We start from the raw sequence: 16347 nt of genomic DNA, 5'->3' as shown, positions 1-16347 counted from the left end.
TATGCACTTACAGAGGCTGAGTTTCAGCTAACTAGTTGATGTGCTGTTAGCACTGTTATTGTGATAGCAATTGTGCAATTGACTAAAGAGTCACATAAATATTTGGGTAGCGAGCTTGTGCTGGTCTTGGTGCTGCCATGGCCACATCGCTATACAGAGCTGTGTTATAGATTCCCTCTCCTACAGGCAGTATCTGCAAGGGCTAGAGTCACAGTGTTTTTTTCAGTGCAGGTCTTGGATATATGTCCCACAAGAAGCCATCTGTCCCCCTGTGCCCATGTTAGAAATGCTGTCTTTCTTCCAGATTCAAATGGCAGTTAGATTGACTAGACTCAATGAAACTGAGATAATTCATATTGTACTCTTTCCCTTGGTTAAATGTCATCCAGTTACACAATTCTGCCTTTTTTAAGATCTTCCTGCTCCTGCCGTCTAGTCTTATGCAGATATTGTCTTTGATTCTTGGTTTAGATAATTGTTTGGTAGACCACTGCATGGTACTCTTTGCTACATCTCAGAAGAAGCTGTAGCTTTTTGAATGGAAAAAAATTGTTGGTAGGGATTTGTAGGAGATATGTCTTTGAAAATGAATTATGCTAATAGTTCGGTTAACAATCTTCAAAGTTTTAACTTTTCTGGTTTTCATTGTAGACTAGCACTTGGAGAACAGTAACTATGAGCAATAAGGATCTGAGCCTGAAATTTCCTATACAGCTGTAATTCAAATTTTTTCACCTTCAGAGAATCACACAGCCCCTGTTACCTCATACAGTTGTGGTGCTTTTTTTGTTTTCTGAAGGCATTCAGAAAGGGCACATGTATAATTATCTTAACATTTGTTATCTTGTTTCGCATTCTTACTTACATTCATGAGACCAAATGCATTTCTGTGGGGTAGGTCTGAAACACACCTTAAAACTTTGAGAGCTACTTATGTGTATGTGTTTCTACATAGATGTTTATATTACAGCTTCTCAATTTAAAAAGGAAAAAATTACCCTTCTATATGTTCTAGGAAACATTCCTAAAAATGTATTTCGAGGTATATGCTCTGATCAGACCTCCCTATATCAGAGCCTGTTAGGTTTAAGTGTAAGTATTGTTACTTATGAATAAATTTATTTAGGTATTCTATAGCAAAAGGTTTTAGTTTTACAGTAGAAGTTAAGCATCTATATCCATTATAACTCACAACAAAGAATTGTAAACTTTCGAGGCTATGTAAATCTCTGTACTCTTCATTGTGCTGCTTCAAAATGCCAATGTCTAAAGAAAGGCTGACAATTACCTGGAATGTAATTTGAAAACATGCCTGGCACATTGCTTCCTCTAAAGAAGAGGTAGTGGTGTGTGGGCTTCTTAAAATGCCCTTACTGCCTGCTGAGAGTAACTTAAAAGATCTCATGTCTTCTGTTTTCACACTGCATCCATTGCAGCCATGTGGGCCTCCAATAGCAGCAACTCCACAGTTACTCTTGTTTACTGTCTATTCCACCCATCATAACCAAAATTTCCCCTGTCTATTGCATGGACCCTTTATTTTGTTCTCAGCAAGCAGTACTTGCAATCTAATGCGTATTTGTATGCTGTTAAAGGTTGCTGTCATTCTTTTCTATGAACTGAACATGTCTGTGTAGAAATTGAGTTATAAGGGGGAAAAAAACCCTAAATCCATCCATTTTTATTACGTGTTTTAAACTCTTAAGTTTATCCTAAGGCAATGTTATGATTGTACTAGTACCCACATTTGAGGTAGCATTCATTATGTAGGAGAACAAAGTTACCTTCATCTTTGCATCTTTAGATGTGATACTTTCCCTGAAAAAAAACCCAATGAAGTAATTTTCTACTATTTAAAATATAAGCTCATAACTTTTTAACCCCAATCTATCTAGTGATATTTTATCCTTGCCCTTTTTAAAATTAACTATTCAAGTCGTGTGGTACTTGACTGAAATGAGAAGGGTCACTGCTTATAAGTGCAAATCCATGCTGGGGAAGTCAGAAGCAATTTTGCATTTATTTCAACTTTAATGCAATCTGGATTATATAAAGGGTGTAGAAATGACTGTAGCAAAAGTTTTACTGATGAGGGTTTTATTTATGGCATATATATTCATTATGCTTTAAAATAAACACTACTGTAGTCTATGTTCAGACAAAATCAACTCTTTAACAATTAATAGTATTTGCTTTTTCTTGTATAAAAAACTGTTCATTGCATCTGCCTATTCTCTGTGTTCTGAATTTCAGTATTTTTTTTTTTAAACTAATGTCTCCTTTCAACATTAGAATTTTATTCTAACACTAAAATACATTTGTTGTGTTTTATTGTCAGATTTGATTAGCTCACCTGCTGTTCAGGTGTGTGCTACTCTTCTTAACTTGGAAAGATTGTCTCATAAAAATCTGCAAAACTAACTTGATAGTCATCCTTTAAAACTTCTAAAAATGTTCCTTTCCTCTAATTGCAATGAAAAGTCTTGACAATGATGAAGCAGCTGATGTTCCTGCTACAATTACTGTCTGTAAGTCTGACAAAGAGCCTCATTGATATCTTGGGATCCCATACCTCTATCACCTATTGCCTATTAGCACATCAGCTTCTGGGACAAGAACAAGTTTCTGTATTCTTAAAAGCCAAAACATTCTCTTAGTTGTCAAAAAACATAGGTGGCCATACCTGCCAACAGCATGACTATTTGCTGTGGTAAAAACAAATAATTATAAGAATCTTTATTAGCTTTTATAAAGAAAAGAGAGCAGAAGATCCCAGAGACGTGTAGTGACAGTAGACATCTTTTTTCACTCAGTCAAAACAAAAAGGCATAAACATTTAATGAATCCTGTGATTTTAGATGAATGGACAGAAATACCAGTCAACAGAAGCAACATCAATAAATAAATTTGAGATAATCCTGCAGCAACCAAAGCTCTATTTAGATACGCTTTGGAATATTTAATACATCTAAATAAAGCAACTCAGCTGTGTAGCAGAAAACCGATGCTGATGTAAGCTATTCTGGTGCTGGCATAGAACCAAAATGGCTGTCATTTTTGCTGGTCTGCTCAGTTTCTTTATTTAGGTGTTTCTTACATGAGATGCTGTTTTATGGGGGGGTTTTTCACTGAAAAAAAAAATCCTGTCATGTCTAAATTGAGCTGTGTAAGATGTTTGATTGTGCAAAGTGTTTTTGATCTACTCCCAGCTATCAGCTCAACTGGAAAAGTTTTTCAGTGTTTGATTTATTTACCTGTGTGTTCATTTTGTGCTGGTTCTATTTAATCCAACTTAACTTCTTTCTGAGTATGCCATGTGCAACCAGGATCAGTGTTTTACTAATATTAAGGAATTCTGTCTACCGCTTTTGCTTTGTGCATTCATTATTTCATTGAAGAAACCAATTAGTTTGGTTTCACTCGATTTATGCTTTTTACAAATGTGTTACCGATTTATCACTGCATTTTCTTCAGCCTGTTTACATACTGATTGCTCTTGCTTTACTAATTGTTCTAGTTATTTTTCAGATATTGAAGTTAAATTTAGTGGCCTATAATTCTTCTGCATTTTTCCTCAACCCTCACTTATTCTCTTTTTTTAAATTGAATTATAATTTTAGCCTCCTCCTGGTTTCTAGAGGCAAAGAAACATAGATGGATATTAAACTGAGCAGTATACAATAGCATGACTAATAAAATCCAGTTTGATTAACCAATGACTTTATGGGCAAAGGAGAAAGTTCTGCTTAAACAGGACTACCAAGCTGCCTTCCACCCTTGGCTCACAAGACCATATCCTTCTTAATTCCTGTACTTCTTGTTTTCTGTGAGTGTGTATTTTTTCAGGGTGTGAGAGACAGTGAAGTAAAATGTTGTCAGTTGTTTGTTGAGTATTTTCAGATATATCATCTGAGATTGAAGTTCACTGTTTCAGTGAAACTAGAGCTGGGACTACAACATGAGTGCTAAGGCTGTATAGCAAGAAATAAAATGGCAAGAGTTACATAATCTCTGACTTTATGTATCATGGTTTAACCCTGCTCACCACATTAGGCCCACAGAGCTGCTTGCTCACTGCCCTCGTGGAAGATGGGGGAGAAAACGGGAAGGGTAAAAGAGAAAACTCAGGGGTTGTGATAAAGACAGTTTAATGGAGAAGCTGCCTACCTAAAAAAGGCAAGGAATTAATTCACCACTCCCCATGGGCAGTCAGGTGTTTAGACACCTCCAGGAGAGCAGGGCTCCATCAAACACTGGCTATCACTCCAAATGTATGCCTCTTCCTCCTTCTTTCCCCACCTGTATATGCTGAGCATGATGCCACAGGGTATGGAATATCCCTTGGGTCAGCTGGGGTCAGCTGTCCTGGCCGTGTCCTGTCCCGATTCCTTGTGCACCCCCAGCCTCCTCACTGATGGGGTGGAGTGAGAAGAAAAGGCCTTGATGCTGTGTAAGGATAGCTCAGCAATTGTTAAAATATTCCTGTGTTTTCAATACAGGTATATCTGAGCATGGTATCTAGATAGGACAAAGAACTGAAGGTAGATCTATAAACTAACAGACACTTCAGTGGGCTCCTGATTTTCAGTGTGCAGTAGCAGAAAATAACCCCACAGTAATTGGAAATAATGGTAAATAGGAACAAAGAAGTTATATGGCATTGATGAGGCTCGTATTGGAATACTGTATACAGTTTTGTTTTTTAGGGGTGTTGAGGAACTGGAGGGAGTAAGGAAGAGATCCACAGAAGGGAAGACCTTTGTATGACAGAGATGGTTTGGATTTAAAAAGACTGAGAAGCGATATGATTTCCGTGTATTGATACAATTCCTGTGCATTAGATACAGAGTGCTGAATAGTGCCTTTATACCAGTTTTTAAAAATAGCATAACTGATTTTTCAAGCTAAAGGTGAACAGTCACTGGAAATAGATTACTAAAAGAAGCAATGAATTCTCTAGCTCTGGATGTTCTCAGAAATATCTTTCTAGGGAGCATGAATCAGTTACAATCTACTAAGTCCAATATGGACTTGTGATGGCTTCTTATATGTTAGACTATATGATTCAACAGTTTCTTCTGACATTAATTTCAAGGATTCTTGACCCTTTCTCCAATGAAATATCAGTTCTCTTATCAAAACACTCTGATGCCAATTATTACTCATAGTTATGCAGTCTTCATCAAGGTACATGCAGTGTTACTGCAACTTCTCACATTTGTTGCAGAGGACAAGGGACAGAGTCACTTTTAGATCATCACTGTGGGGATCATGATTAATTTAAACAAGAAAAGTTTCAAAAATGTTCAACGTGGCATCCGTTCCTGAAAGATGGTTATTTTGCAAACTAGAAATATGCAAATCCCACAGACAAATTTTGACTCACTGGTTTTAATGAACTGCTGAATGTCAGTTCCTTCAGCCAATAGGGATTGCTTTTCCTACACAAATATGTGATATTTTATTATCTTTATTATCTCCAGATAATGCTAATTACACTGGAAGAAAATGGGAGAGGATCTTTAATATTGCTGTTACCAGAGAAGCTTGGCAGAATGTGACTCACGGGTATTCAGAGCACCTAGTAGCTAGATTCTAAATGAAACAAATCCACTCAGTCTTTAACACTAATTTTAATGGAAAAATATGAAACAAAGATCAGATCTGCTGGGAAAATAGGCAACCTTTTAAATTAATGTTCCCTGAGCCACAATTAATTTAGATTTAATAGGACAGTTAGTGTACGTTATGTGCATACTGATTATTAAATGCTCACCAAGGATTAAAAGTTATGTAATAGATTCATAACAGTGAAATTGATATGTTCCTATTGCATCGCCATAATACTCTGCAAATATGTTTTAGTATGTAGCTGCTATTTGTATGATATATAATAATTGCTTAATGAAGTCTAAATTAAATACTTGAATCTCAATTGCCTGGGAAGTACAAAAGACAATTTGAAATATGTTTATTATACTGTATTATCACGATAAAATTGCACTGTTTTGAAAACAACAAAAAAGGGCAGCAGTCTGAGGGGCCTACTCGAACAAAAAGTTTTCCCTGGATAGTTTCACTGCCAAAACTCCCATGGAAGTGCCTAGATGTCAGGATGATTAAGTACCCAAAGAGCAGGATCCAGAAATTTTGCTGAGGTTGACATCAAAATGCATTGTTTCCCCCATTTCCTTCTGTCTTGGGAAGAAAACCTTTAATGATGTATTAACTGCTATTCATTATTATGCTTCCTATTGCTCCATTTTTTATGCCTTGTGATTGTTTACCAGAACTATAAGTAATCCTATGGATAAAATGTACTGGGAGAAAAGATCAGTACAAGTCTCATTGGAGATTATTTAGACTGTGGTTTTATTTAGAAATTGAGGGTGCCACAGAGATCACTTCTTTAATGATACAGCTCTGCAACCAGACAGGCAGCTATAACCTACTGCTGTGGCTCCACCTGCTGAAAGGTATGGGTTTGAGTTCCGAAGGAGTGCCACAGTAAGGCACGGTGCTTCTCCCATCCACTGACTGCTTTTTTTTGCATCTCTGCATGGTATGGCTGTGCCATGTGTCTGTGTGCCACACACAGTGTATGTCCATCTCGGGTATTCGACAGCAAGGATCCCAACCTCTGTGTCAAATGCAACATCTTACTTATTGTCATCAATGTGCCAAAAGCAACTCCTGCTCCATCGCTGTGGGTACACCTATGAGTCCAGGGGAGCTTGTTATCATCCTCCCTTCCTGCTCTTCTGACTATTGCCCAGGCCTGGCTCAGTCCTCCAGGATGTTGTCTGAGCTACAGTCCTTTATCAGCGTGGGACTCAGTTGTCACTTGCCTCTGGCCAGTGTACTCTTTTTTATTTTTGTTATCACATTAGCCTTTTCCCTCCAGTTTTTCCACCTAAATTTTCTGCCTGAGTTCGAGATAACGTTCAGGGAAGAAAAAGAGAATCTCTTGCTTCAGGCAACATTATACAGCCAATAAATTTGGGACTTTTCTAGAATTAATGTTCTGTAAAATCTAAGGTGAAAAGATTTGGGAATGAAAGAAATACTTCAAAGTATTCCTCTTAAGGAAGTTTAATTTCTGAATTTTTTAATTGCTTAAGCATCAGAGAGCTTGTTTTTTTTCATGTGCATTGTTTACACAACAGTGCAAATCCCCATCTATCTACCTAGACATAACCACCAACACCTTGGAACACCATCACCTTCTTTTAAGCCATAAGCACTGCTATGTTAGTAATGAAGTAGTACAGGTTTTGTTTTCCATACTATTTTTCCCCACAACTCTGAGTACTTACATTACAACATTTATTGAAGTATATTACAAAGTATGGGAAGGAGTAGAATGAAAACTATTTTATTTCCATTTTTGTTAGTCGATTATTGCTTGGAAGCCTGTAAGTGCATTAAAGCTGAGTAATGTGCCTAACAGATGAAAATATTTTCAGAAGGGGGTGGAATTTACACATTTTAGAAAATTTTTAATGCTAGGTTATATGAAAACTGTATTTATCTCTTCCTCTTCCATGCAAATACATATTTTTATAGCTTTATCTTTATTTTTTTTTGAGAAATCATGTAAGATACATAGTCAAAATGTTTCAAAATTATATGAAACAATTATGTGAAGGCTAAATACGCAAAAAGTGGTGATGGAATTTATATGTTAAAAAGAAACATTGTACGACATATTTTACCTATTTTCAAGCCGTTCATATTGCTTTCTAAAATTTAGTGATGGAACTGTATTTCGAAGTCAGTGCTCCATCTGCAATTATAGGCTAAAACAGCAGAAGAGGAGTGAGATCCCTGTGTGAGTGCTGAATCCACACAGAATTTTCTTTCACTCATGGCAAAGAACATGAAAATCAAGCATGAAAATATTCAAGGACTGACTGTCCTTTCTGCAGAAGTGAATCTGGTGGTATTTCAAGTTTTAATACACAAAATTTCAGTGTCTAATTCTCACTTAATTTGGGATTTATTGATAACCAAACCCAGAGATCTCTAAATAAACAGCTTGGAGAGCTTTCTCCTTTTAAGCACTTCCAAAAAGTTTTCCATAAGAAGTATACAAATTAAGTCAATGAATGTTTGGTATTCTGCCAAAGTATTCTTGAAATATGTCTGCTTAAAGAGCAACCAGGTAAAGGGAAATAATGTTTCTCCTAAGACTCCCAATGGAGGCTAAAAGCTCCATTTTCCCCATTATACTACGAAAACTGAAGGTCTCTGACCCTTGACTGCAGTAAACTGGGGAGAGGGGCTTGCAGAGAATATCTCTGAGAACAAATGGAGAATATCCAGCATGAAAAACATTAGCCAAGCATCTGGGAATACCTGTGTATTTCACACAGCAGAGCTTGGGGTAACTCAGTGACAGAGGCAGGGGTGCAGTACTACACCCTGCAGCTGTGTAAGTAGTTGTACAAAGGTGACTCTGTGCCTGCTTAGATTTAGTGCTTACCAACAGCAAGCCAGCATGTGTCAGCAGTTATCATCACCTCCCTGTACTTGGAATATCAAATAACCACAGTATTGCAGACATAGCTGAGGGCAACCAAATGTTTCCTCCTTCTTGACAATTGCTGTAGTAAACAAAACATAACTGATGATGTCCCAATTCATGAAAAGTGGTTGGTAAAAAAACTCTGTGGCAGTGAGAAAAAAACCCCATAAGACAGGAAGGTAGAGGTAGCCTGGGAGTCCCTTGAGAGGAGAATTAGGGGATTTCCTTCACACCACCATTTCAGTGAAGGTGATGATAGCCCAGGAAAATGTGCAGGGATGTAAAATGATGGATGATAAAAGAAAAGGACAGGAGTAAGCAAAGAGAAGAGGCAGAATGGAAGACAGACATAATGTAAAAGTTCCTATTTATCTCTCTGACCTGAGGACAAATGAAGAACTTGAAATGCTGCCAAAGCTACCTTTGTTGACACACAAACACCAGTAAGAATTTAGTTGCCTTCCCCTCTTTCCCACATCCTTCTTCTTATATATACTGGATACAAAAAGTTAGTAATTAGTAGACTAGAAAGAAGGGAAGAAAAATTGTCCATTTCTGTGGTTTCCCTTCATAAAATTTGCCATTAGTACACTCAATTTTGAAAAGTAATTTAAAGTGAATGTACTAGTGGCAAATTTTATGAAGGGAAGGGAAACCACAGAAAAGGACAAAATAAGCCTGTTGGCAATCTGGAAGCAAAGAGTATTCAAAAAAGTTCCAAGTTATGTGGTTCACTGCAAAGAAAGCATCACCAGCACCAACAGCATTACCAACACTGGTGGAGAATGAGGGGATTGAGGGAAAGAAAGTTTGGAGATATTTCAGTACAGAAAAACAAGCAAAAATTGCAGAAAGAAGTGATATTTTAAAGTAGCTGTACCCCAGCTATAGCCAGTAGGTTTTGGGAACAACTTGCTTCCTTCTTTGCATCTATATCAGCTATTACAATAAAAGACATTGCCTCCACCTACAAACCTTGTCTTTCTTGAAGTTACATAGGATGGCTTACTTTGCTGCCCAGATGGGAATTTTCACTCTTTCCTTGTGCCCTCCCCTCTTTTTAGCTCTGACATTCTTTTAACCCTCTCCTGCGTTGACTCAACTCAATAACCTGGCAGAAAACTAAACACAAAAAAAAGTTAGCTTTGTTGTTGAGTTGAATCGGTTTATTGAACAATCAGGTAATTACAGCAGGTGGAGCAAGAGTGAGGGCATATAAGCTTAAGGTAAAGGGGCTTTGGGAAGGTAGGAGCAACAGGACTTTCTGGTTTTTGAAGCAGACCTACTCTGTAGCTTTGTTCTTAAATCCTTAGATCAGTACATCTACAATAAAAGTAGTGACCCAATAAACTCGACAAAGGTATATTGCAGTTCAAAAAAACCCCAAACCCACACATCAAATTTGTTAAGGGACTCCTGTGGGACATATGTTTTGGATTAAGGGCTTTCCTGAGTCAACGTAAGAAAATAAATTTTCAAATATTTGGCACAGAATGGAAGCTGCAGTAATTTGCATGAAAGAGGAAAGATGAGGGGAGAAGCATAAGCCTTCAAGAAGAGACTTTTGCTTGAAGCCTTCAAACTTTCTGAAAACAGGTGAGGAACAGTGGCATTAGATTCACTGCAGAAGCAGTAAAACTAAGAAGAAAAATCAACAGAGAGCAAGATTTGTATGTTCCCATAGCAGCAGTTGAAACAGAGGCATAATTCAAAATTGCAGTGTTGCAACTGGCATCCAAAGTTAGATATCTTAGTAGGGGTGGTTTCAGCGGAGATGAAAGAACAGAGCAAATACCTCAGAAACATCAAGCACAAGTAACACACAAATCTACACATTAGAAGGAAAGGAATTGGACATGACAATAAGATGAAAAGCAGTAGCAAGAAATTTGTCTCTCCAGGACTTTAGGAAAATGGAGAATTACGATGGGCTGTGATCACAGACACCAGAAGCAACAGTTCACCATTTCCATCATCATCATGTGTAGATTATGTGACCATGTGGATCATCTCACTGATACAACTGGTCAAAACATGAACTGCCACAAACACGAGACAGGTAGAGAAGCAAGTATCTTCAGAAAAACACAAGAACGTTTCTTTCAGTAGCACTGAAGTGCAATCTTGATTAGTTATGCTGAAACTGTGGTGATGCCAAACCAAATTCTGGTTGCATCAATAGTCTAAACTGGCATAAACAACCCCCACTGCCAGAAGAGGCAGTTTTACGCCCTATGTCCATGCTGATCCATCACCCAGCACAAACTCTCTATGGGGCTATGCAGAGAATGGGGTCATACTATTGATGTAGGTGAAGGTTCTGGGAAGAAGGTGGCAAAAGGGAAGAACTGTTTAACCCAGCACTACTTCTGAGAGAAAAAAGTATCTTGAGCCATGTTTTGATATAGTTAATCCAGCTTTAAAACTCCTGGTGCCAGATCAAAAATTATAAGCTTCCATGATACAATGCAAATTAACACCGCAGTTTGAATTTGTTTAAAACAGAGCCCAAAATGGAAGAATTATCTGAACACTGGTGAATTTTATGCTAATTAGCTCTCTCTTCTCTTACAGTTAGTGTAACTGCAGTGTAAGAGCAAAAGGGCATTGTCAACTTTGCATTTTGTGTCTTGACCTAATTTAGTTCAAGTGTAATAGTGGCCTCGCATCTCACCCAGATCAGGTTGGTCCTGTTGAGTGACTCAGTGGCAGACAAACATCATATTAAAGTTCAGGGACCAGTGTCTTCTTTGCACTCCAGTCAACAATTTCAGTACTTGGAACAGGTTTCATATTAATTTGTAAGAGGACACAGAGTCTATGAGTAAAGGATGATTGTGATGTTATTACTGTAATCTTGTTCATCTTGCTCCAATCCACAATTCCAATGGTTTGCCAGTATCTTTCCTTAGGTTACATTTAAGACTGAGTCACAGACTAAGTGTTCAACATTATTCAAGGACATCTTAGGTTAAAGATTTTGTAAGACTCATTTTGGCAGCTGTTACATGTCAATATCTAAAATGGCATTTCTGTGTAATAGCAAGTAGTTTGCAGGGTGCCATTTGCCAGTTCTCTTCTCAAAGGATAGGGCACTGTGAGTTCTTGGTTAGTTACCAGAACTTCCTATGAGTTCTGCAAAATCTGTCTTAAAATTTTTGAAATAGGTCCTGCCACATTTGACTGTGAGTTAGGTAACAGTTATTTTATTATCATCCACCTACCAGAGTCAAAAAACATATTGAATTTCAACTATCATCGACACAAAAGTGTTTGTGCCTGGCTGTACCGGCTGCAGAGAAATGTGCAAACATGACCTAATTACACCCAAAAAAGTAGTTTCAAGCGTGCCATAAAAACACTCATTGTTGGTAGGTGGGATTTTGTGTGTTTTTGTGGGTTTTTTGAATGATATTTAAGTAACTTATGGCTACCAAGGGAATAACTCGTTACCTCATTTTACGGGGAAAATTTGAGAAAAAATGTCTTGTAAGTACTATTTACTTGGCGTTATGAATTTTGAAAGCCATTCAGCACCCAGGCAGGGGATTATCTTTTCCCCATGGAGCATGAACAGCAACAGTCCCCCCCGCACGAGTAAGGAACTGGAGCAGGAGGAGAAGCGACAAGTTATGAAAACAGACGAGAGGGAAACCAAAGCGCTTTATCGAAGAAGACAGGGCCCACGGAGAGTCACACAGCCCGCCAGCTGTGCAGCAAGTAAGGGCCCACAGGCTCCGTCCATGCAGGAATCAGCAGCACGGACGCCCCCTCCGTCCGCCGCCCCCGCCCGCGGCCCCCGCCTGGCGCCGCGCAGGCGCGGGGGGCACGGCGGCCACGGCGGCGCTTGCGCAGTGGGGCCGCGGCCCGGCGGGCGCGCTCGGTGCCGCGGGGTCCGGCCCCGGCGGGAGGCGGCGCTGCTGCTGCCGCGCTCGGCCCGACCCGCGCCACACAAAGGCGGCCGCGGCCACCGCGACTCCCGCCCGCAGCACCGCATGGCGGCGGCACCGCCCCCGTGGGGCTAGGCCAGGGCGGACCGTGGCCCCCTCCCTCGCTCCCTCCCTCCGGCCTCTCCCGCCCGGCCCGTCCGTCGCCGGGAGGAGCGGAGCAGCGTCCTGCACGGCCCCGCCATGCTGCCCCCGGGCCGCCGCGCTCTCTGCCGCCTGCCGCCCTGCCGCCGTCGCCGCCCGGCGCGGCTCCTGCCCGCGCTCCTGCTGCTGGCGGTGCTGGGCGGCGGCGGTGCCGCACTGCCCCCGGGCTGTAAGTACGACGGGCGTCCCAAGAGCGCCGGCAAAGCGGCGGCCGGCGGCCCGGCGGAGGTGAAGGTGGTTTGTAGCAACCTGGAGCTCGCTCAGGTCCTGCCTCCCGAGGCGCTGCCCAACCGGACGGTCACCCTGTGAGTACCGTCCCCGCGTGGGGGGTGGGCAGCTTCGGTGCGACGTGGACGGGGCGGAGGGGGAGTGGGAGCGCCGGTCTGAGGTAAAATGGGGTGAGGTGGGGGGAGTGGAAGCGTAGGTGACTCCCCTCTACTACTGCAGAAAGCCCCGGGAGCGGATGTGCTTTTCATGTTTTCCGGTAGTTTTCCCGGGATGGTTATTTGAGAAGGGGGCGAAGTGTCGCGTAACTCACCGGCGGAGCGGCACCGTCCCGTGGAGCTCCCCCCGCACCGCCGCCCACCCCGTGGAACAGCATCCCCAACTCTCCCTCCTTCATCCCTCAGTAGGCGTGCTGTTTTTGTGTGGAGGCAGTCCTTGCTTATCCATTTGAATAACAAGTTTCAAACAGGATATGCAACTTAATCTAAAGTAAAAAATATGTTGCCACTTACTTAGACATAAGTGTGCACATGTAAAGAGAGGCTTTGCAAATTATTTTCCTTTCTGAGACATTACCGGGTCACTTTAGCAAAGAAGTTCATAGAATAGTTTGGATTGGAAGGGAGCTCTCAAGATCAGCAGGTCAAATCCCCCTGGCGTGGGCAAGATCTTCCTCAGCACTGGATCTCGTCAGTGGATGGTCCCAAAAGTGGAACCCTTGCCCCTTCTTCAGAGAGGCTTATTGTACCTGTGCTACCATGGGAAGACTCAAGTGCAGCCAAGTAGTGTGCAAGAAAGTCAGTGAAAAGGAACTGAAATATGGGGTCTAGCTTAAGATATTTATCTACTTAACTGGAAATCACAGATTTCAAAGATCTACCAGTAATCTGGCGTTTAAAATGTACAGAATATACTGTCATGAGAACAACAATCTGCTGCTTTTGGGAATGCTGACAGCACTGAAACACCAAGGAAAGGCTTCCTTCCAGAAGTCTTAGGTGTGAACCCAGCAGATGCACGGACCCGGACCTGTGAGAAAAGGGAAAGCAAAAAACGGGAGCTGATTAAGGCTAAAGTAGTTGCTCGTGCTTGAAAGTCTGCAAGGGTTCAGACAATATCTCTAAATGACTTGTGAGAAATGATTATAGATGTTCCCATGTGAAGTTTCTGAAGTAGGAAACAAAGCATAAAGTAGAAGTGACAGTAGTTTGATCAACAAATATGTTTAGTCTTTGTTAGCCTCAAATGCTTTGCAGCTGATTAAATGTTACAAGTATGGTATTATCCTTAAAAATTTTGATATAAGTAGATGTTAGTATGGTTGATATGCTGAAGTTCACTGTGGGGTTCTTTTGGTTCAAAAAACTTGAATCACAGCTCTGATAGCTGTGAAAGACAAGCAGATACCAAACACAGCAGCCTTGCTGTGAGTGGATCTTTGTTCATCATTGCAGTGACAGAAGAATTTGGAAGAACGGTTCATCTTTCATCTTGATTTTCATACTGCTTCAATATCTAGAGCATATCTACATACACTAATTAGTAGCTTTCAATTAACCAGCCTTTGAAGTTCATAACAACTTTTGAAACATTTATTTTTCTGGTTTGAACTTTTTAATAGACATAGCAAGAAACAATGCCATTTTTTCATTGTTATTTGTAGCAAATATCTTAACTGTGTTGATACAACTTAATGAACATACACTTTAAAATTTTGCTTGAATATAAGGCAAGTATTATTAAACCAATGACCTGCTTTTTCCAAGAGTGTGGACACTAACTGTTGTGTTCGGGTTCAGAATCTTTCAAGTTTGTTGAGTCTTGAGATGTGACTTTGCCTTCTCTGAGAGTTTTTGGTTTGTTATGGTTTGGTGTTTTTTTTTTTTTTTTTTTTTTTTTTTTTTTTTATTTTATTATTATTTTTACCAAATCCATGTTAATCTTGATAGAAAGTGTTGGTGATCTGTGGGGTTTGTTACCAAATGCCACTTCACTAACATGTTGATTAGTAGTGCCTGGATTAATTGTTACCTAATCTTTTGCCAAAAATTACATTTTTTTCCCCAAGCTGATACTTAAAATTGCAGCACTTGATGAATAGTTGTCTGATACGAGACAAACTGCCCTGAGTTGTCTTGAATCTTGATTCTTGTGGGATTCATCTATTGAGATAAGTACTAGTTCTGTTAGATCTTTTTGGATTATTGGATCACTGCAGAGATATGTAGCTGAAAATAGATCACTGTTGTGTATATCAGCTGCATTTTAATTCAGTTAATTTTTTTTTATGTTGACTCTATTTTGCACAAACCAGTTTTAAATACAGTGACCTATATAGTTTTATATAACTTTTTGTTTTTTGAATGAGTTAGGAATGATGCAAACGAAGTGATTATATGCATTTTGGAAATACTGATTTCATTCTTATTACTGGGCAACCTCTTAGATTTTCAGCTGATTAGCTACTGTGCCTTTAGCATTTACCTTTTTTTTTTCCCCAGTGAAATATTTTTGAGGACAATAGTCTCTAAAAAGTGAGAAAATAAGAGAAATAGTGGAATTTAGTATAAGCGAGTAGCATCTGAGGATGCTGGCCAGGTTCCTTCATTCTTGCACGCCATTGTAGTTGGTGGTTAATGATGATATAAGTTGGGCAAGGTCACTTAATTTGCGAAATGCCTTGGGCTGTGTTTGCCACAAAACATGTTATTGTCCCACTAATTTAGGTCAGTGTGGTGAGATTCTTCAGTTGCAATTCAGAAAAAAAAATCCTAACTTGATTTCAATTGATAAGAGATACAGTAAGTTTGTTTCATGATTGAGGGGAAAAAAGCAGACACGGGAAGAGGAGTATTAAAGTATTGAGACATGTTTATGGGAGAGTTAAGGTTTAGGATTTCTGGCAGTACTGTAGATTGGTTTTCCTTTATAATCGAGGTAGAACTAGCTGTTGCTTTATGGGGCACTTAAGTCAAATTCCAAGGTGAATTCAAGTTCATTTATAGCTAAGGAAGTGACTTTTTTCCTAGCATCATATAATAACAGCTGGTTTGGGTGCAAATGAAAGGTGTATCTACATGAACACCATAGATGGCTTTGACCTTTGTAGGTTAAGTAGCCAGATGAGATGCTTTTGGTTTGAAGATACCAAAACAGGCTGAATGTAACTGTGGCTTGTCTGCCATGCTCTTTATTTCAGTAGATACTGAAGCCATTGCCATGATGCAAATTTAAATAAGGAATGCACTGTAATAGAAGTCTGAGATAAAATGTCTGTTGCTGTTGCATTTCTTGATGCAGACTGAAATGATGGTGGTGGATGCTTGTTTGAACTTGTTGGCTGTTAGCCATTGCTTTGTGTTTTGAAGAGAATGTGTAAGTCCACTGAAGGCAAGCCCATGAAGCTTATTATTTGTTGAGAATACTATTTACCTGTTACATATGTTATTGGAATAAGAATCTGAATAAGCAAAGGAAAAGCATATATATTCAGTAAAGAACTGC

At 39.8% G+C, this 16347-nt stretch overlaps 1 protein-coding gene across 1 annotated transcript in view; it reads left to right on the top strand.

Moving 5' to 3' along the window:
• Positions 1–12657: 12657 nt before the first annotated feature.
• Positions 12658–16347, top strand: part of ADGRA3 (adhesion G protein-coupled receptor A3) — a 61556-nt gene continuing 57866 nt past the window's right edge. Inside the window, exon 1 of the mRNA XM_032108948.1 lies at positions 12658–12923. Coding sequence (XP_031964839.1) covers positions 12658–12923 — 266 coding nt within the window. The remainder of the gene's footprint in view (positions 12924–16347) is intronic.

The sequence above is a fragment of the Corvus moneduloides genome, chromosome 5, assembly GCF_009650955.1.
Source record: "Corvus moneduloides isolate bCorMon1 chromosome 5, bCorMon1.pri, whole genome shotgun sequence".
Lineage (NCBI taxonomy): Eukaryota > Metazoa > Chordata > Aves > Passeriformes > Corvidae > Corvus > Corvus moneduloides.
This window is presented reverse-complemented; position numbering and strand designations above follow the sequence as displayed.